The sequence below is a fragment of the Lynx rufus genome, unplaced genomic scaffold, assembly GCF_022079265.1.
Source record: "Lynx rufus isolate CCGP_SWC_20201006 ecotype Redwood Valley unplaced genomic scaffold, mLynRuf1.p SCAF_34, whole genome shotgun sequence".
Taxonomy (NCBI): Eukaryota; Metazoa; Chordata; class Mammalia; order Carnivora; family Felidae; genus Lynx; species Lynx rufus.
Window position 1 is genome coordinate 262,331 of NW_025814850.1, and position 21,771 is coordinate 284,101.

At 49.6% G+C, this 21,771-nt stretch overlaps 2 protein-coding genes across 2 annotated transcripts; both read right to left on the minus strand.

The window, feature by feature from the left end:
- Positions 1-3,732: 3,732 nt before the first annotated feature.
- Positions 3,733-7,156, minus strand: LOC124522139 (keratin, type I cuticular Ha1). The gene is made up of 7 exons (XM_047093384.1): positions 6,806-7,156; positions 6,516-6,598; positions 6,010-6,166; positions 5,075-5,236; positions 4,855-4,980; positions 4,510-4,730; positions 3,733-3,865 (listed from the first exon to the last, which is right to left on the minus strand). Exons 1-7 carry the CDS (start codon positions 7,151-7,153, stop codon positions 3,733-3,735), a joined length of 1,230 nt encoding a protein of 409 aa, XP_046949340.1. The 5' UTR covers positions 7,154-7,156.
- Positions 7,157-14,630: 7,474 nt separating this feature from the next.
- On the minus strand, positions 14,631-19,900 carry LOC124522147 (keratin, type I cuticular Ha8-like). The gene is made up of 7 exons (XM_047093393.1): positions 19,472-19,900; positions 17,961-18,043; positions 16,823-16,979; positions 16,318-16,479; positions 16,103-16,228; positions 15,520-15,740; positions 14,631-14,772 (listed from the first exon to the last, which is right to left on the minus strand). Exons 1-7 carry the CDS (start codon positions 19,898-19,900, stop codon positions 14,631-14,633), a joined length of 1,320 nt encoding a protein of 439 aa, XP_046949349.1.
- Positions 19,901-21,771: the final 1,871 nt, after the last annotated feature.

Here is a 21,771-nt window from a genome sequence, read left to right on the forward strand (position 1 = left end):
CTGAAAACTGCAAAACATTACCAAAAGAAAATCAAGAAGATACAAATAAATGGGAAAACCGACAGTCTTTTCAACAAATGGTGCTGAAAAAACTGGATACTCACAGGCAAAGAATGGAACTAGACCCTTACCTCACACCATATGCAAAAATGAACCCCAAATGGATCATAGACCTGAATGTAAGAGCTAACATTATAAAACTCTTAGAAGAAACCATAGAGGAAAATTGCATGACATTGGGTTTGGCAATGATTTCCTGGCCATGACACCAAAAGCACAGATAACCAAAGAAAAAATAGGTAAAATAAACTCCAGAAAATTTAAAAGCTTTTAAATTTCACTATCAAGAGAATGAAAAGGCAATCCACAGAATGGAAGAAAATACCTGCAAATTATATTCCCAATAAGGAATTAATATCCAGAATGCATAAAAAGCTCCTACAACTCAACAACAACAAAACTAAATGACCCAATTAAAAAAAAAAATGGTCAGAAGACTTGAATAGACATTTTGCCAAAAACATGCAAATGGTCAACAAACACATGAAAAGATGCTTCAGCATCACTAATAATTAGGAAAATGCACATCAAAACCACAGTGAGGTACCACTTCACACCCACTAGGATGGCCATTGGCAAAACCAAAAACAAACAAAAAACCCAGAATTTAAAAAGTGTTGGCAAGGATGTGGAGTAATTGGAACCCTTGCGCATTGCTGGCAGGAATGCTAAATGGCATGGCCTCAAACAATTGAACATAGAATTGCCATATGATCCAGGAATTCCACTTCTAGGTACATACATAAAAGAAACAAAAGCATGGACTTGAATATATATATATATAATGTATATACATATATATTATATATATGACACATTTTTAATATATATAAACATATATAATATATATTATATATAATATATGTGTATAATATATATACATATATATGTATATGTGTGTGTGTGTGTATATATATATATGTATGCATATATATACACCACTGTTCACAGCAGCATTAGTTACAATAGCCAAAATACGCATCCATGGATGAATGGGCAAGCAAAATGTGATACATACAATTGGATATTATCTAACCTTTAAAAAGAACAAAATTCTGATACATGCTACAACATGGATCAGCCTTGAAAACATTATACCAAGTGAAATAAGTCAGACACACACACAAAAAAATGAATGCTGTATGATTCCACTTATATGAGGTACCTAGAATAGTCAGATTCATACAGACAGAAAGGGGAATAGAGGTTACTAGGGGCTTGAGGTGGAGGGGTTAGAGAGTTTGATGGGGACAGAGTTTCAGTCGGGAAGACGAAAAAGTTCTGGAGATGGATAGTGATGATTGATGGACAAAAATGTGAATGTACTTAATGTCCCTGAATTAAATGCTAAAACAGATAGATAAAATGGTCAATTTTATGTTATATATACGTATTTTATCCACAATGAAAAAAAAATCAAGATGTTGGCAGGGCTATGTTCCTTTCCAGAGGCTCCAACCAAGGAAGGATCTTTTCCTTTTCTTTTCCAGCATCTAGGAGCTACCTAATTCCCTTGGCCCATGGTCCCCTTTCTCCATCTTCAGAGCCTGCAGTGAAGGGTCCAGTCCTTGTATCACATGGCTCTGACATGTGTCCTCAGTCATAGCTCCCTCTCCCTCTCCCTGTCTTCTGCCTCCCGATTCTACTTTGAAGGAATTCTGTGGGATTCATTGGGCCCACTGGATAATCCAGCGTAATCTCTCCATTTTAAGGTCAGCTGATTAACAGCTTTAGTTCTATCTGCACCTTTAATCTCCCTCTGGAGGCTACCTAACATACTCCCAGGTTCCAGGAAGCAACATGGGCATCTTTGCAGAGAAAGGGGGCAGTCATTCCTCCCGCAGGAGCTAGTAGCATTACTTTTCCATTATTGTAAAATAATATATGTACACAGGATGCGGAATAAAGGAACAAGCAAAATCAGGGAGGGCCTCTGAACTGAGGTTGACCTTGGATTTGGAGGAAATCCAAGGTAGGGGACCACATCAGGGACGGGATTCCAGGTCAGAGGCTCCTCACAAACCAGAAGCAAGGTGTGCAAGTCTGAATCCACCCTGGAATTTGCGCTTTAAAAATAAGAGTCAAGGGGACAATTGTGGTAGAAACAATAAATAGTTCCTTTGTCAAATATATATGTACTTTCAATCCACTTGGTTATTCCAGTACACAAGATTGTGTTTCACCAAAGTGGGGTCCAATATCTGCCTCAGAAAGCCTGGTGTGATGGGAAGGTTCATGGGAAAAGATAGAAACCTGAGTGGTCTCTGATCCTTTCATGTCAAAATGGTCCTCTGGGGTTTTAGCGAGACAGTGTTTAGCATTTCCATGGCTCTTCTTTCAAGTTAAAGATTCAAGTTCAAGCCTTTCTTGATGAACACTGATGTCACTTCCAGTACTCGGAGTTTTGTTTGCAGCACAAGCCTGCGTGTTCGGTGTTTGGGGATAATGCCTTATAATAGCACTACTTAGGGACTAGTTTTATCCCTTTAAACAAGTTGTTGGGGCGCCTGGGTGGCTCAGTTGGTTAAGCGTCTGACTTCAGCTCAGGTCATGATCTCGTGGTTCGTGAGTTTGAGCCCAAGTCTGCCAAGTCTGGCTCTGTGTTGACAGCTCAGAGCCTGGAGTCTGCTTCAGATTCTGTGTCTCCCTCTCTCTCTCTGCCCCTCTCCTGTTCATGCTCTCTCTCTCTCTCTAAAAATGAATAAATGTTTTTTTAAAAAATGTCTTTCTCCGTATGTCTCTCCCTTCCCCACCATCCAGGGTGTGTACAGGGTAAGTATTCAACAGGTGCTGGATTGAGAAAGGCAGAAGTCTCAGATGAAGAGTGAGGAGGTCTCTAAGCCCCAGAGCTGGGAGGGGAAGTGAGCTGCTGGAGCCCAGGCTGATAATGACCCACCTATGCAGGAGGGGGATGTCCTGAACATGGCAGGCAGGCAGGCCAGAGCATTCCTTTGCTGGGTGTCCCTGAGGCTGCTTCGAACGCTCCAGCCACCAGCCCCCAGATCATACAGCACTGGACCTGAAGCCTCCTGCTGAGAAAAGATGAACTCTCCAGAGCCTCTTTCTAGCCCCCACTCCTGCCTCTGCACTTCGGATTTAGATGCAATCAGCTCTGGGAGACATCCAAGTCTCGAGAGGAGAGTGGGGAACATCCAAGAATGGTCAGGGGGAGGTGGGGGCCACCTCATGGCAGCTGCCCTGCCCTCCCTCCTGCCAGTCTGCCTCACCCGGGCGTCCAGGGCGCCGGGCCAGCCGTCTGCCCGCCAGGCAGAGAACGGCTCTGGTATCCAAGAGTCAGGCCATTATGTATCCTGACTTTCAAGTGGCTTTTTATAGAGTGCTCAAGTGATGGGCGCGGTGAAACAAATGAATACCAATGAGAAAGGTGTCTGCTTTGCCAGGGAAATCAAGTTTATTAGCAGGTTACAAGGGAAGGCCCTGGCACTTGCGAGGATTCTCTGGGCAAGTGAAGGAAGAACACACCTCCATGAAGGAAAGGGTGGGCAAGGAATGGTCTGCAGTAGGTGGGGTGAGTTTCGTGGCTGCCTTACTGGGGCAGCTCCAGCCACGCAAACTGTGTTTTCTGCCCTTTTTTCTCGAATGAACCAGTGCCGGGTCACAGCTCTGGAACCGTGGGCCCGGCCTCCTTGCTCCTCTGGTAGCCCCTGGGCTCTAGCGCATGAAGGAGTTGCAGGGCCCACAGCGTGGGCGGGGGACACAGGGCGTGCAGGGGGCGCAGGAATTAGAGACGCAGGACCCGGCGGATCCGCACGCATTTGTTGTGGCACAAGGGTTGCAGGGCAGCCTGGAGAAAAAGAACCATGTGGAAAGGTGAATTGAGGGGGGCTCGTGGTGCACACAAGAGAGACCCCAAGAGTGGAATTGCCTGTGGGATTTGGCCTGACCTATAACAGAGAAGGCCACAAGCTTCCCTGCTGCAAAGCTCCCTATCAGACCCCTCCTGGTCTTCCCACCATACAGTGCCCAAAGCGCTAGACAGAAACTCCAGAACCTTTGACTCCCCACACTGTCCATTCCTAGCTAGCGATCTTGGGAAAGTCACCTTAGCTTCTCTTCACCTACAGAATGGGGAGAATCCTGATCCAACCTGCTTGGCGGCAACTGCAAGGTCAGATAAGGTAGTGTATGCAAATGCTCCCTCTGCGCAATACGGTCTTGTAACGTGTGAGCAATGGCATAGATCTCGTATCTGTGTGATCACAGAAGAATGCAAAGAATTGGCTGTACAATTTCAGTGTGTGCCTCAAACAGCTAGCGCTTCCCTGTATTTTGAATGATGGCCATGTTGTGTTTGCTGAGTTCTGTTTGGTCATGCCTGGGGTGGAGGCATGATTTCCTTTTGAAAGTGTGTGTTCTTTGCCCGGGGTCAAATGAGAACCATGCTCCTGTGAGCATGGCTTCATCGGATCCCTCCAGCTGGCCACTCACTTGCAGTCCTCGCTCTCCAGCAGGCCCCGGTACGTGTTGATCTCGCACTCCAGCCGGGCCCGCACGTCCAGCAGCACCTGGTACTCCTGGTTCTGCCGCTCCAGGTCACTCCGGATCTCGGCCAACTGGGACTCCACGTTGGTGATCATGCACTGCACCTGGCTCAGCTGGGAGCTGTAGCGCGCCTCGGTCTCCGTCAGCGTGTTCTCCAGGGAGTCCCTCTGTGTGGGGAACATACGGAATGTCACAGAGCCGCTTCTCAGGGGGCGACTCCGTGGGATTCCAGAGAAGTCACGGGCTTCACCAGGTGAGGAGAGGGTGGGCAGCGCCCCGAGCGACACCCACCAGGTTGTGCTGGGCCTGCAGCTCGATCTCCAGGGCGTTGACCGTGCGTCTCAGCTCGATGATCTCCGCCTGATAGGACTGCAGCTGCTCCGAGCTGGACACCACCTGCTTGTTCAGCTCCTCGGTCTGAAACAGCACAGGGGACGAGACAGGGTGAGACCCTGCCTCAAGGGCCGCGAGGGGCCGAGGGGCCCGGGCGGCCGCGTGCTGAGATGCCCACCTGGGTGGTGAACCATTCCTCCACGTCCCTGCGGTTGGTCTCCACCAGGGCCTCATATTGGCTCCTGGTCTCGTTGAGCACGCGGTTCAGGTCCACGGTGGGGGCCGCGTCCACCTCCACGTTGAGGCGGTCTCCGATCTGGCAGCGCAGGGTGTTGACTTCCTGTGGATGCAGAAAAGGCAAGAGTGACTCTCCTCAATGAAGAATGGACTTTGCTTGTTGAAGCCCTGTTAGTCTATTTCCTTGGGAAAGAGACCTTGAGCGGAGCAGTCTGTGACAGCTCAAGGCAAGGTACTCTGTGCTCCATGTGGAACAGCTCCCTCCTCACAGGACTGTGCCCTGTACTTGGATTCAAAAAGAATTCCCAAGGATTTGCTCAGATGCCACCAAAAGATGGACTAATGCCTAACTTTCCCAGTTTCCAGATTGTTTGCATAAGACTTCATAATGCAAAGAATTGGCCATACAATTTCAGATCGTAGAGCAAACAATTCTGGCCAGCAAATAAGATGATGGCGTGACCCCTCCAGGAGAGAAAAGGAGGAGCCTTGGCTCATTTTTCACCAAGACTTTGGAAGAGTGGAGGCTCAGATTCACCGGCTTGACTTGGTGACCTTTGGGGAGAGAAATGACTTTGCACAGCATGAATAAAGCAATGCTGAGACTCTTTCTGCAACTCAGCAACCAATCACAAGCCGATGGGGGAGCACTGGGAAATTCCCATGATGCACCAGTTTTGAGTGAAAGTACATCTTCTCTGGGAACATGGAGAGGTTTCATCTCTCCATTTTTTTCACACATCGTGAAGTTTTGGTGTTTTTAAAGGAAAATTATAAAGTCAACCTCAACCTCGTGTTCTGCATTCTGCCACTCCAAATCACTCAAGTCAACCTGAGGCTGAACCAGGTTTCTTCATTTCTCATTTCCAGTCTCACCTCCTCGTGGTTCTTCTTGAGGCTCAGCAGCTCCTCCTTCAGGGACTCCACCTGGGCCTCCAGGTCAGACTTGCACAGAGTCAGCTCATCCAGGATCCTGCGCAGGCCGTTGATGTCCGACTCCACCAGCTGCCGCAAGCCGAGCTCCGTCTCGTACCTGCACAAGGACAAGGTCAGAGCAGTGACCAGCAAACATTCAAGACTCACAGGAATGATCTTTGATAACCCCATTCGCTTAGTCTTCCCACTTTCTGCAATGAGTAGACCCAGGAGACAGAGGGTTCTGGAGGCTCAGTCCAGAACAAATACTGATCCAAAAATAAACAGATTGATCTGAGTCCTCATCTATTTTTGTGATTCCTTTGCTTGATTCCCCTCAATCTCTATAGAATGTCTCACCACCAATGGATGGGAACTGCTGCTCGGTAAAGCTATGGAAATCCCTTTCCTTTAACCAGAGGTTAAACAAAAGGGGTGGACACCAGTGTGAATTCTGAACAACTTACTTGGTTCTGAAATCATCTGCGGCCAGCTTGGCATTGTCAATCTGCACCACCAACCTTGCGTTCTCAGACTTGGTGCACAGGACCTGGAGAATGAGAGACTGCTTAGTGAGGACTGAAAATAAGTATGAAACCAGCAACGTCTTTAAAATGGCTTCGAAAGCTATTTCAAAGATAAAGGGGGAAGCAAGAATCACAGTCACATAGAAGCAAGAGACAGACACACTGCTCTACTACAGACTGAGAATCACAGCAAACTCCTCTTGCTCAGAGATAACAGCAAAGACCTTCACCTTCTGCTGGAGCTCCTCGATGGTCCGGAAGTAGGACTGGTAGCTGGGGCACACGAAGGGCTCCTGCTGCTGGCACCGTTCCCGGATCCTGGTCTCCAGCTCCGCGTTCTCCCGCTCCAGCTGGCGCACCTTCTCCAGGTAGCTGGCCAGGCGGTCGTTCAGGAACTGCATGGTCTCCTTCTCGTTGCCATTGAAGGAGCCCTCGCAGAACCAGCCGCAGTTGCCCACGTTGGCGGGGATGTTGCAGGCCCCGGGCAGGGTACAGGTGTGGCAGCTGGGGGGCACGCAGGGCCGGGAGGAGCAGGTGGAGCGAAAGCTCAGGTTGGGAAGGCAGCAGTTGTAAGGCATGATGCTGGAGGGAGCAAGACACCTGGCTGAACACAGAGTTCAAGTTCTCCAGGGAGCTTGTGGATTTCCTTCCTCTGGGAAGCACTTATATTCCCTCCGCAGAGGGTGTGGACGTGGTATGTAATGTCTTTTTTCTTTCTATGTCTTCACTGGTTTTCAAATGCCCTTCCCTCAGTCAGTCTGTTATTTGCCTTCCTCAGAAGAGTCCCTTATCCCATAAAATTCTTTACTTGGGCTTCTTGCTAAGTCAGGACTCCTCTTCAGGAGGTATACCCATAAAGTCAGAGTTTTGTGGTAGATCTTGAAAGAGGCCACACAGTCTGGTGCAGGTATCTGCCCTTGTTAATAGGGAGTTGGTCCATCCAATGACATTCCTCTGTCTTGTGTGATCCTGTAAACCCATATTCAGACTCATTTCCTGGCCCACCTGGCATTTCTAGGGAGGGACTGGGATTGAGTCAAAGCAGAAGTTGCAGTGAACTCCCTTTCTATCTGCTTTCAGAGAAGAATTCTTCTATGCTGCAGCATCCCAAGCCTTGGAAGCCTTGGGGTGGATAAGGACTGAGTCCGGTCATGGCTGAAAAGAATGGGCAGCTTTTTGGGGAATGCCACCTATATATCATGTGCAGGGACTGTAGAGGAATTTTTAAAGGAAGAGGCTCTGACAATTAGCTTAAGAACAGGGAAGGCTCTGGAGGAAGAGATCATTTGGAAGGAGGGCTGAGAGACCCATATACGTGTATTTAAACTACCCAGAAAAAGCATCTCAGGCAGATGTGGACAGGAAAAAGGCATTTCTTATGACACCTTACCATCGAAATGTCCATTGTATTAGACTAAGGTGAGCAGATAATCGAGAAAGTCAAGAGAGCACCCGAAGGAGCCTCCTCAAGCATGAAAACTTTGAAGTTCATCTTAAAACCTCATGTGAATAGGCCTTATATTCCATCGTATACCTATGTGGGCTTTAACATTAAAAACAAACAAACAAACAGTTTTACAATTTCCAGTTAAACTTTCTAAGGTTTGGCCCCATCCTCTGAGCAAAATCAACATACACCCATCCTGTCCTGGGCTCCCATCTCCGGCCTTACTGGGTTACACGCAATCTGGTTTGAGAACCAAGCATTAAAAGGTACCAAGGAGGGCTCCGTGGTGGTGTCATTGAGTCCAAAGACTTGGGCACCGAGACAGAAACTGCTCAGGCATAGAAGAAGGAGAAGATTTGGCAAAGCAAGTTTGGAGTCATGCAGGGTTGATTTGGGAGCTGAGGGAAGGCACCAGAAGGTCTGAGGAAGGGGGTGGCCAAAGTTCTGACTATATAAAGGTTGCATAATTATAGGCACCATGGGGGTACCACCCGCATCTCGGGTAGCAGCATCTCAACTTCCACTGTGGCTTTGGCTGCCAGCCAGAGTGGCAGTTTTATTGACAGGTTATTGGAGTCCTTCCCCCCACCAAGCTTTCATGATGAGATTCATGTGGCATGGCGCTTGGGTCTCAGATAAAAGGTCCTTCATCTACCCCCTCCAAGGTCATTATTTCGCCGCTTATTATAATGCTATTCTGACGGAAAGTCCCACCACACTACAAAGAAGCCCCGGACTTATAATAAAACCAAAATTTCTTTGTTTTCCTCCAAGGCAATTAAAGGGGCAGAAATAGGTGGGTCCTGAGGCAGGCATTACAGAGACTTTCCAGAGGCAGGACGCAAGTCTAGGTGTAAGGAGCTCCTTTCTCACTTCGGCTGGGCTTGGGACAGATGGAAACGCCTATCGATCAGACTGATGAACATTTACCCATAGGGCACAGCACAGGCCTCCTGCTTCCTGACTCTTGTCAGCCTGCTCCAGAGCCCTGGCTTTCCAGCCTGAAGCTGTTCCCCAATCCTGCCTCCCTCCCTATCCATGGAGACTTGCGCCTGAGCACAGACCAATGGCAGCACCTCTTCAAGCTTTTTGGTCGCATCCATTGATTGACCAGTGCAGCCTCATGGGAGCTTTGGTCCAAGAAGAGGGTTTAGCTTGTAAGTACGAGAAGATTCAAGAATTGGGTCGACAACAACAACAACAACAAAAACACCAAAACTAGAATTTGCATAGAGTGCCAAGAGATCAGGGGAATGGAAACTGAGAGCACGATGTTGACTAAGAGATAAGAACACACAGAAGAGGCAAGGAGAAAACCAGAAGAATCCTCGGAACCACACGGGCTCATGCTGCTCAGACAAAGCTAGCCCACCTTCCAGTGAGTGATCCCGGAGAATACAAAGCTGAGAAGTAGCCAATGCAACCCAAATCTACAGTCAGAAGACTGGCCCACCCTGCCGAGTGTCCTGCATGATATAAATCGAGATGATTCAGGAAAGATCTACAGACACGGGACCACAGCCTCTGAGGCCTCCAAACGCAGTAACATTTTCCAAGGTGCCCAGACCAGAGCATCACCTCCATGATGCAGTCTGAGATTTGTTTGTGGCTGAGAAATACAGCGTTGCCTATACCAGGCAGCATAAGGTCAAAAGGGGACAACGTTACCTGTTCCTGAATGAGTACGGAGTGTGGACAGGAGAAACGGAGAAAGGAGCAGAGGAGATCATACCTGTACTGGCTTCGGGTCACGGCCAATCAGCAGCCACACAGAGACACAGGAAAGTACAGGTTACAAGCGGAGATTCCTTTTTTCCCCTGCTGGTTGCCCCACAGGTGAAATGGCCGGGGCCACAGATGGAGTGACAGGTGAGTGGACATAATGTTGCCGTCCCTTGTAAATCTAGCCTCTGTCTTGCAGTGTTTTCAAAATATCAGTAGCCTTGGGTGAATTTGCTTTTTGAACTAGTGGGGAAAGGGGACGTGGGCGTTGTAAGGTCTTCAAGACTTCACACAGGTTGGGAGCAGACTTCGTGTACTGTCTTGATTTCCTAATTGAAATATCCGCAAATTGTATTCGTTCAAAGAGAAATTGAGTGGTCAAGGGACTATCAACCCCACTTTCTTTATTTAGATAAATTTTATTCAAAACATTTATCGCGCGGCTTCTCCGTGCTGGGCACGGGGCTACCTTGAAACAGAAGAATCATAGCTCTGGTAAAGGATTGTGTTTTTGTGAGCAATTCAGGCTAATATGGGTCCCCCCAAAATATATCAAAAGCAACAAGAAAGTCAGGAGGTGAGATATTTAAGAGGTGTGAGATGGACGTATCTGGAAATATGTGTGTATTTAACGTAACTAAGAGACTGCATATACGACATCAAGGGCGGCTGTCATTTACTGAACATCTGCCAAGTGCCTGGCACAGCCCCAGAACTGAGGATGGGGACACGGGGACAGTGGGGAGATGACACGGTACCGTCCTCTGTGAGCCCTCGGTCCTGCGGAGCGGACAGGCAGGCCCACAACGAACTTTAATGTAGGAGATATAATTGGGCCCTTCCCTCCAAGAGTTTCTTCCTTCTCCCTCCAGTTCTTCCCATACCTGTTCCTGCCCCAACCTCCGGTTGGGCCATTTGGACCATTTTCTGATTCTCTGCCCCAAGAGGAGGAATGAGGCCATTTCAGGTTATTTATCTGTATCCCGAAGGAGACTTGGTAGTGAGGCGACTCAGAAGTAGAATTCAAACAAGTGGCCTCAATCGAACCCTAATCCCTTTAAGACCCTTTCTTCCACTGGGCCTGGTCATTAGGGTTTTTTTGATATTTGGTTCTTGTTGCTTGGGAGACCACAGTTGAGTGGTGTGCCTGCCCCCACAGAGGCTCCATGATTTTGGGGTGAGTTTCCAAGCAGATGGAAGTGGCTTCCGAGGACACAGAAAGAAGAGAGGCAATGCTAAAGCAAGCAAGTGAAAGAGGAAGTGTCAAAGGGCCTGAGATTCGGGGAGGGAAATGGAGGTGATGTGTGAACCTACTGGTGAGCACAACACAAGTCTGCCACCCAGGGGACGAGAGGCATCTACTGCAGGGCACAGGCATCTCGGCCGGGGGACCTTTGGGGGCCCGTGTGGATGACCGAGGCATGTGTTTGGGATCCGGCAACCAGGCAGGGATAAGGGAGAGGCAAGCAAGAGACTTTCGGTACAAAATCCAGCATAAATGGGAAGCCTGGGCTGGAGAAGGCCAGGGGACAGCCAAAACCCAGAAGCACTCTGTCTGAAATGGGGTTGGGTGAGGACGCTGTAGGATGGGAGTAAACACCAAGAAAATTCTCCCTGGGGAAACTCCCAGGTCCTGTAAGATCCCTGTGACCCACCTCACCCCAACATCAGACAGCGGGTCCGAACGGGCAGTTTTATGCAGATGTACCACTAGCAAAGCCCTTCGCAGTTGGGTGCAGGGCCAGGTGGTGGGCTTGAGTGAGAGACCACCTGTGAGACTCCTTGGCTCATTTCCCTCCCTAACCCCGAACTTCTCTCCCTGCAAAATGGGGACTGTGGAGCCTGCTCTGCATCTCCCAGGAGTTTGGGGGATTTCAAATTGGACAGCCTGGGTGAAAGTGAGCTTTAATGGTGGTAAAGGAACAGACATACAAGCAAGTTTGCCTGTTTCTCTTCTCTTCTTCCCCAGTAGACAGAGTGTTTTTAGCAATGGCAGGGGGTGAGTTGACCTTCTTTAGTGATTCCCAGTCATTACAATTGCCAGGGTTCTCAGGCTATTTTGAAATGCGCTGCCCCTTTTATCTCTTGCACCGCCCTTTGTGGCAGAAATTCTCAACAGTGGCTCCTCTAGCTTAAACACTCTCTCTCGTTTCCCTCAAGGAAAAGCAATCGAGACAATGGGGTGATTATGGTTCTGTCATCCTGCAGACACAACCCAACCAGAAACTTGGCTTCCGTGAAGCACAGGGGTTAGCAGCACAATTGCTGGAGGTAGACTGCTTGGATCTGAATCCTGGCTTCACCACCTACCAGCTGTGTGACCCTGGGCATGTTACTTACCCTCTCTGAGCCATGGTTTGTCACTCCAAAATGGGGATTATATGAGTCTATATGCTTAAATGTATCTGTAACTTAGATCGGTGTGCAGTTCATGGAAAGAGCTGGATGAATGTGAGCTTCAGTGCTGATGGTGGTGGTGATGGTGGTAACGAGGGACTGTTTGGTCTCCAGGGAAGCTCTTCACACTTCCCCAAGCATAGTGATCCCTCCACCCAGTATTTGTTCCCAGGAACCCAAACCACTTCACACACACATACACACCACATACACACACACACCAACAATGTCTCATCAAAGCTCATCTTTTAATTATAAATGACAGGGATGTGAACTTAACAAACACAGGTCAATTACCTGGGGCATCACTGACTCATTTCATGTCACCTGACGAATCCCTCAACCACTCAGTCCCTCAATGACTCACCTCCTCTCCCTCTCCTTAAAAGGGAAGAACAATGCTTACCTACCCTGTCTTGATGCAGGAATAAGTGGATTTATTTTGTTAGACAGCTTTGAACTTATTGGATGAAAGGAGCTATTTAAGTACAAAGGAAGTGGTGAAGGCATTTGGGCCAGGTGCTAAATTAAGACTTATCAAGACTGGTTTTTTTTCTTATTGGGACCTACCCTCAGAGATGTGTCACCTGTATGCTGTACAACTTGGGAGAAAGAGCAGAGGCCCAGTAGAGGGGAAGGGAGGAAAGGGTGTGACCACCTCTGACCCTTCCAGATTCCCTATGATGGAAGTCCTGATGTCTCCCAGGCAAATCAGTCCTGTCCACACAGTGGCCAACAGGTAGGATTCTGGACTTGAGAGCAGTTGGAGGCACACCAACCAGCCCCTGGCTTAAGATCTCTCGGCCCTTGGGGCTTGGGACTGTGGTCCCTTCTGCACTGAGATGGGCTGGACTTTGTAAATTTCTCAACAGGCTACTCTGATGCAAATTGCTCAGGCAGCAGAGGGAAGATAAGAACCAGCTCCACTTTAACATCTATAATCTCACTGATGAATAAGACCTAGACCGCAGGAAGTCATAGAATTTGGGGCTAGAAGACCCTCTGCAACCATCTCATCCAGCCCCATCAGATACCTGAGTAACCTCTCAACGTCCCCACAAGGTGGCTGTGAGGGCCCTGTTTGAATGCCTCCAGTGATGGGGAGCTCACTGCTTACCAACTTTGGCCAGCTCTGACACTGCTTTCTGGAGACACGCTGTTCCCGTCCATGGTTGCCTAAACATGGAGCTTCTGGTTCATGTGTCTACTGCCCAGAAGACCCAAGCCAGGCAGCTGCCCAAGGGCTTTCTGGTGGAAAGCCTGTGGGGGAGCTTGGATGGGTCAGTTTGGCCTTTTCCCAACTGATAGCCTAACAGGCTCAGAAATTGCCATCATTTAACACATTCAGCATTTCACAGCATGGAGGGGAAAGTCACGATCTTGATCGGATGAAGCCTTCCTCACACATGGGCTCAATCAGGAGCCCGTGGCCAACTCCTCCTGGGATATATCTGGCCTGTAAGGGGCTCAGTCCCAAAAAAAACCCCCTAACCCAGTGGTTCTCAAATTTGAGTATACATAGAATCATCTGGAAGGCTCAATAAACCAGACTGCTTATTCAGAAAGTCTGAGGTGGGGTCCAAAAATTTGCCTTTCCTAAAAGTCCCCAAGTAAACTGGGGGACTCCACTCTTAGATCCGCCACCCTAAATGCCCTCGTGTTTAATCTTTTTCCTTTCAAAGCTTTCAGAGTGCAGGGTTTGGGCCTGATTCAAAGAAACCAGAGTTCAAGTCTTGATTCAGCCACCCGCCGCTCCCCTCTTTGCAGGGTTTGTGTGGGACGCTGCATCCCAAGATCCATAAAGCCTCACCAAGGGCATGCTCCCCATGGGCACGTGAGCACAAAAGCTAACTTTAAATGGAGTCTTCTAGGGGGTCTGGGCAGAACCTCCAACCTGAGCTTTTCCTTTGCACAAGGACCAGAGGCTTCATCCTGACAAGAGGTGGAAGGCGAGGGGCGATATCTGTTGTGTGTATTTTAAAGCTCTGTGAATCAGGCTTTAGATACCCAGATACAGCTGGGTGTCTCTCAACTGTGCCATTCTGCCGCAGTCCTGTTTTCAACTGCGGTCCTTGCTGGCTTTGCCATCTCCCAGAAGCCCTCCGGTGAGGGAGCCCCAGCCCCTGCTTCCATCAGCGGGCTCCAGGACACCTCTTGGCACGGCGTGGAGACCTTGGCCACAGGCCCTGGGCTCTTCATGCTGCGGAACTGAAGTTTATTAGCAAAAAGTTTCCCTACCACATCTCAGACTGTGAGGCCACAGAAGAGAGGAGAGAGGAAGCACAAATCCAGGGGCGAGGGCTGAGCCGCCGGACCGGACAGCCCATCGGCAGAGAAGCGCTGCCTGGCGTCGTCAGTCTGCAGCCGGGCCAGGCTGAGGGGGCAAGACCCGGGAGGGTAGGGGCTGGGGGAGGGGGCAGGCCCGCAGAAGGGGGCCGGCGGGGCTGCAGACATTCCCCATCCCCCGATCCCTCAAGCTGAGGGGAACGTCAGCATCGAGACGATGAGCGGGAGGCACAGGAGGCCCGAGGAGGAGGAGGCCCGGAAAGGCAGGGAGAGCAGGGCCCAGAGGCCACAGGGGCCGGGCAGGGCGTCCTGGAGGCCGGGGTTGCACAAGGGTTGCAAGGCAGCCTACGGAGAAAGAAAAGGTGTTTCAAACATTGGCGTGAGACGGGGGCATGAAAGACAAAAAGTATGCGCTTTAGCATCGGAAACGCCAAAGGGGATTTTAGAGCTCAGAGGTCCTGCCGGGCCTAAAGACAGGGTAGTGATGTGGTTGGAGCCCACTGTGGAGCTGGGACGGGAGCTCAGGGGGCCACGTGCAAAACCTGAGCTTCCTGCCACAGGCGAAGGAACACGGCGGAGAAAGGCAGAAAGGCTGGCCGGGCGAGAGCAGGCTGGGCGTCAGCTGCCCTCCAGATTTACACACAGCCCGTAGCCTTGTCCTTTGTTGCTTAAAGGGGAGTGTGTAGCCCCCTTACCTTTCTCACAGTGCAATGGAAGGACAAAATGAGACAATGGCTGCAAGTGCCCTTAGCGATATATTTTAACGTTGAGTATGAAGATTCCCTGTTACCGGAATACTTCCTCCAGGGAGTTTAGCAAAACCTAAATGCACGGAGCTCTCCAGTATGTCAGCACCTCTCCCCCTCCCCCGTGGCAGTGACTGGCATCTGGGAACGTGGTCAGCAAAATGGAAGGCGTGAGCCGAAAAGTTCCCACGGGCCCTCCTCCACATCCAGGCAGCTCACCAGGTTTACCGGGTACCAAGTCTGTCCCCAGAGATGTGGTCGGCAATGCCGCTCCTCCTTTCAAATCACTCCCATGAGAGGTCTCTGCTTTCACACCCGACATTGACACGAACGTCAGGGCACGTACTTGCGATCCTCGCTCTCCAGAAGTTTCCGGTACGTGTTGATCTCGCCCTCCAGCCGGGCCTTGACGTCCAGCAGCACCTGGTACTCCTGGTTCTGCCGCTCCAGGTCAGCCCGGATCTCAGACAGCTGCTCCTCCACGTCGCGGATCAGGATCTGCATCTGGGCCAGCTCGGTGCCGAAGCGTGCATCCGACTCACACAGGGAGTTCTGCAGACAGTCCTTCTGTAACACGAAAGGGGGAAGCAGGTGGGAAGTCACGGAACGCAGCCCTCAGCCTCTTCGGTAAGACCTTGACACCCCAAGGCACTGCCCAGGCCCAGAGAACATTCTGGGTCCCATTAGCAGGCCGTCAGCTGGAAGAACGAACATCATCGTGCTATTGCTCATCACTGGAGACCCTCAGGAGAAGTTTGCAGAGCCTCCCTCCCCTGGGTGAATGTTCATGCCCTCAGCCTCCACATCTATGAGAAAGTCGAGGTTTGAGCCGTGTCCTGGTCTGTATTCAAGGGAGGCACGTCCTGACCCGGAAGTGCCCTTGGGCGTGGGAGCCAAGCCGGGTCTGCCAGGCGTACAGAGGGGCTCACCAGTGTGTGCTGGGCCTGAAGCTCCACCTCCAGGGCGTTCACTGTGCGCCTCAGCTCCAGGATCTCCGACTGGCAGCACTGCAGCTCCTCGGAGCAGGACATGTCCTGCTTGCTGATGCTCTCGCACTGAAGCACAAGGGCACAGAGACATCACATCACCCCCCTGCCCAGGTGGAAGCCGGGGGGCCCTCCCTGCTCCGAGGCGGCGCCCTCACCTGATCTCGGAACCACTGCTCCACGTCGTTGCGGCCGGTCTGCATCATGGCCTCATAGTGGCACCGCATCTCGTCCAGCACCCTGCTCAGGTCCACGGTGGGCTCCGCGTCCAACTTAATCTGGAGCTTGTCCCCCAGCTGGCCCCTCAGGATGTGGACTTCCTGTGGGCACAGGAGGAGGACATCCCATTCGTGGGACCCCCCCACTGCCCTCCACCCAAAGCCTCGTCCCCCACTTCCTGTCCCTCCCCCGCCCCCCAGTGATTTCCCTGTGCCCCTCCGAGGAAGAGTCACCTACGGCACCAGCCCCACAACTCGTAGAGGCTGTGGAGGAAGAGCGGGCCCCCACCAAAGCAGGAGCTCACCTCTGTAGCTCGTGAGGCTTAACCATGAGGCAGAGCCTACAGAACTTCCATCCTGAGCAGGACGAAGAGCTTCATTTCTTCCCCCAAATGAGCGTGAATCCCCCCCCCCCCCAGAAAGTCTCACGCAAAAGGCCATGCACCTGCTCGTGGTTCTTCTTCAGGCAGAGCAGCTCCTCCTTCAGGGACTCCAGCTGCGCCTCCAGGTCACACTTGGCGAGTGTGAGGTCGTCCAGGGCCCTGCGCAGGCCGCAGATGTCGGCCTCCCCCAGCTGGCGGAGGGAGTGCTCCGTCTGGTACCTTTAGCAGGGCATGTACAGAAATCGAGGTTAGAGAGCAGAGGGGCCCCAGGACACTGGCAGTCGGCATTTCCTATGTGGCTACATGCCCAGCCCTGCCAGCAATGGGTGTTCCCCACGCATGTGACCCTGAGCACCTAGGACAAGCCTGGCAGAGTGGCCGGTACTGAGAGTGCCAGGGTGGGCTGGTGGCCAAAGGGGAGGCAGCCGAATCACACCAGACAGTTGCCACGCCAGGTGACCCCTGCAGACCCTCCTCGTTCCCGTCCCCTACTGAGACAGAACCTGGGTTCTCTCTCGGATTAGAAGCCAAATGCCAAAATAGGAGGATGGAAATGGCTTTCTTTAGCTCCAGAGGAGTGAGACTTCTACAGGGCCCTGAAAAAAAAAAAAAAAAAAAAAAAAAAGAGTAAAACACAATGCCCCTTCCTATTCCCAGGTTGGACCTTCTCAGGTGGCATAAACCTTTTGATCTTCACATGCTTCCCATCATAGACTGAAGCATGATTTCTGTCATGAGTTACTAGTGCTTACAAATTGGTCGGGCTGCAGTGTGGAAACATCCTCCCGGAGGCATCAGAATTTGGTAGGAAATGGCCTCGGGGTAGGGAATGCGGGACCAAGCTCCAGTTCTAGCACTCAGGAGCCACGTGACTTCAAGCAGGTCGCTTCAGGGCCCTGTGCTTCTGTATCCTCACAAAGATGAGGCCACCACTGCTCTGCCTGCCTCCCCAGGTTCTTGCAACAGTAGCAGCAAGTGGATGATGCCTTCTCAACAGTTGTGAACTGTAAAAGCGAAACAACTGAGGAGCAGGGTGGGTGTTCTTTCAAAGTCTCAGGCATAAGGCTCTGTGTTTTCTCCTGCTGTAACTGTCGGTCTGGGATCTTGGTCAATTACATCTCTGATGCCGGCTGCATCACAAGACCGAAGAAGTCAGGGAGGCCCCTGGCTCCTCCCTCTGCGTGCCCTACCCCAACTCACTTGGTCCTGAAGTCATCTGCAGCCAGCTTGGCGTTGTCTATTTGCACAACCAGCCTGTTGTTCTCAGATTTGATGCACAGGATCTGGGGAGAGAAAGCAGGCTCAGTAATTCACTACCTCCAGAACCATCAATGGCCTCAGGTCAAAAGACGTTCCATTGGCTAAGATTCACAGCATCACCTTGGGACAGCGCAAACTCCCAACACGTAAGAGATCCTGGTGTGGTGCAGGACGGGGGGTGGTGTGCAAGAAGATGCTTGGCAGAGGCTGAAGGCGTACGGCCAAAGGAACTGGGAGATAGAAAGGAGTAGCAAACCGAACATTTGACAGAGACTCAATTTTATTTCTCCAGCTGTGATGCTTCCCCTGATATAAACAAGATCTGAAATCTAGGCCACAGAACAATGGGCTGGATATGAAAGGTTTACATAAAGGGGGACCTGTTCTTTTTTTCTATACATAATTTTTTAATGTTTATTTATTTTTGAGAGACAGAGAGAGACAGAGCATGAGCAAGGAAGGGGCAGAGAGAGGGAGACACAGAATCCAAAGCAGGCTCCAGGCTCTGAGCTGTCAGCACAGAGCCCAACATGGGGCTCGAACCCACAAACTGCAAGATCGTGACCTGAGCCAACGCCAGACGCTTAACCGACTGAGCCACCCAGGCGCCCCAGGGAACCTGTTCTTAAGAAGTCCCTCATGTTGGTTGGCCAACCTCCCCAAAGGTCTTCTGTGAATCTAGCCAGGTTTTTTGGCCCCTGTTCTGACATTCTTTGTCTCCCCATCTCCAAAACTAAGATGTAGGCTCTTAAGAAGTATTGCATTGACCTACAAAAGGGACAGCAGATATGCAGAAGAGACCAATGCTACTGAATGGCCATATACTGGCTCATGAAGGACATTACAACATTCTACCTTGTGCCATGCCAGAAATTACGTTGCACTGCTTTTGCAACTACAATGTTAGATTTGTAAGGACTGAGACTAAGTAAACATAAATCCTAGAGAGCCAAATCCTACATCTCGTCTTTTACATATTCCCATTCACCTCCACTCAAGAGATTCTCTTCCCACAATCAACAAGAAAGAAAGAAAAAGGAAGAAAGAAAGAAATAAAAAAGAAGAAAGAAAGAAAGAGAGAGAGAAAGAAAGAGATAGAAAAAAGAAGAAAGAAAGAAAGAAAGAAAGAAAGAAAGAAAGAAAGAGAAAGAAAGAAAGAAAAATTTCAGCTATGGCTGTTTCCACTGTCAATCCAGGCCCTCAAAATTCTGTGCAAGTATCAGTAATCTTTTTCTGAAAAGGGCAAAACAGTAAATATTTAAGGCTTTGAAGGCCATGAATCTCTGTCACAACTACTCAACTCTGCCATTATAGCACAAAAGCAGCCATATACAATACATTAATGAATGAGCATGGCTGTGTACCAATAAAACTTTATTTACAAAATCAGTCAGTAGGCCAAATGGGGCCATAGTTTACCAACCCCTGACCTGGAGCACCACAGACCTCACCTTCTGCTGGAGCTCCTCGATGGTCCGGAAGTACGACTGGTAGTCTGGACACACGCTGGACTCGTGGCATTTGCTTGACTCTCGGATCTTGGTCTCCAGCTCCGCGTTCTCCCGCTCCAGCTGACGCACCTTCTCCAGGTAGTTGGCCAGGCGGTCGTTCAGGAACTGCATGGTCACCTTCTCGTGGCCAATCGGGGCGCCTTCCCCATAGTTCTCACACACTCCGATGTTGCCGGGAATGTCGCGGGTCCCTGGCAAGGGGCAAGCGGTTTGGCAGCTGTAGGGCACACAAAGGCTGGGTCGGCCCAGAGGAGTTGTCCCCACACGCACCCGGTTGGCATGTGCCAGGGTGGCGGAGAGGCACAGGGAGGCAGCCGTGGGCTCCGAAACCTGTCCACTGAGGAGAGAATCACAATGAGTAGAAGTCATGGTGTACAGGCCAGGCTCGTGCTTTGCCCGCAGTTGGATTTGCTTGAAGATGAAGCCTTCCTTCTCCTCCAGAACTTATATAGGCTTGTAGTGGGTGTTGGTGCAAGAAAATAGGCATTTTCCTCATTAATATTTATATTGATTCTCATACAATCACTCTATTAGTCAGTGATTTTGTCTCTCATAAAGAGTTAATGAGCTCATGAAAGAGGCCTTCACCCACACAGGAAGCTTCCCCCTCACTGCAGGGTCCTAGAATACAGAGAAAACGAGGTCTTCTCCAAGTGGCCCGCATTCTGTGGTTTATGTCCCTTTCCCCTCAGTCAGCTTATCTCTGTGAGACCATCAAGACCCAGAGACTCCCAATATCCCCCCAAAGTCTCTCCCATTCTATATTCTTTTCCTGCCTCCAAATGTTCCCATCATGGCAAAGTCTAAGATAGTAATCAGGCACATTGAGGAAAGAAAAATCACAATTAGTTTGTTTCAGCGGATGTGTATGGAGTGTCCAATGTGGGACATGGCTTAGCTTGCTTGGAGGGAAGGGGTTAGATTTTTAGTAAGAGGAATAAGAAAGTAAATGACATTAATATTATAAAGGCAATAAGAGAGGGTGTTAAAAAAAAAAAAAAAGTTGCATAGATTTTAGGAAGAGAAAACACTGAGTGACCAGAAAGACTTCATGGAACAGGGAACATTTAAACTGTGTTTCTGATAATGGTTTCCAGGAGGGGTTGAGGGAGACAGCATTTCTCATAGAGACCAAAATGAACAGAATCAAACAAGTCTGGGAAATGGAAAATAGTCTAGCTATGCTGATGCTTATAATGAACACACATTTGCCGGCACTGGAAAGTTGCATTTAGTCCAGGTTGTGGGAAGCCTTGAATGCCAGGACCATCCCATATATAGTCTTCAGGTAAAGGTAAATCAAAGGTAGGAATCTGCCCATGAAAGCTGACTCTCCTCAAATATGAGGGAAAATAAATATCCACGCTCCTTTCGAAGCAAAGTTAACAGAAGAGAGATGAAAGTTTCCTGTATAAACATTGGAGAACAACACCGGGCCAGAACAATGAAAAAGAAACCTAACTTCCAAATTGATTTTGGTGTTTGGAAACTGAATAGACACTTTTTAATTACCCATGGGTCAAGGGAGACATCAAATGAGAAATTAAAGTATTTTAAACTGAATTAAGGGGCGCCTGGGTGGCACAGTCGGTTAAGCGTCCGACTTCAGCCAGGTCACGATCTCGCGGTCCGGGAGTTCGAGCCCCGCGTCAGGCTCTGGGCTGATGGCTCAGAGCCTGGAGCCTGTTTCCGATTCTGTGTCTCCCTCTCTCTCTGCCCCTCCCCCGTTCATGCTCTGTCTCTCTCTGTCCCAAAAATAAATAAACGTTGAAAAAAAAAAATTTTAAACTGAATTAAGACGAAAATACAACCTATCAAACTGATGTGGGAATTAAAACTTTCCCTGTGCAGGCGTGAAACAGATAAGTAGTTTTGGAAGTGGGAAAAAAAATCATGAATGAAACGGGGTAATCTCTGATCCCAAGAAATAAAATTATGTTTTTGCGTATTAGAGTCTATAGACTAATTAAGGCAGGCAGTGATTAGCACTTTATGGTGTCTGTTCTCAGGCACCTCCCCCTCTTTTCTGGCATCTTCCCTTGTAAGACACTGGTCATCCCACCGACAGACTCCCTCTTCACCTTGTTTAAGAAGATACACACTCAAGAACTTTGATCTTTCATCTTTTGAAACTTCGTACATTTCAAAGAAATGCACGTACCTTGATTGTCCATTACTTAGCAGACTCTAGAATAAATTTAAATTTCCTTAATCTTCAGACACACTCAGAGCATCAGAAG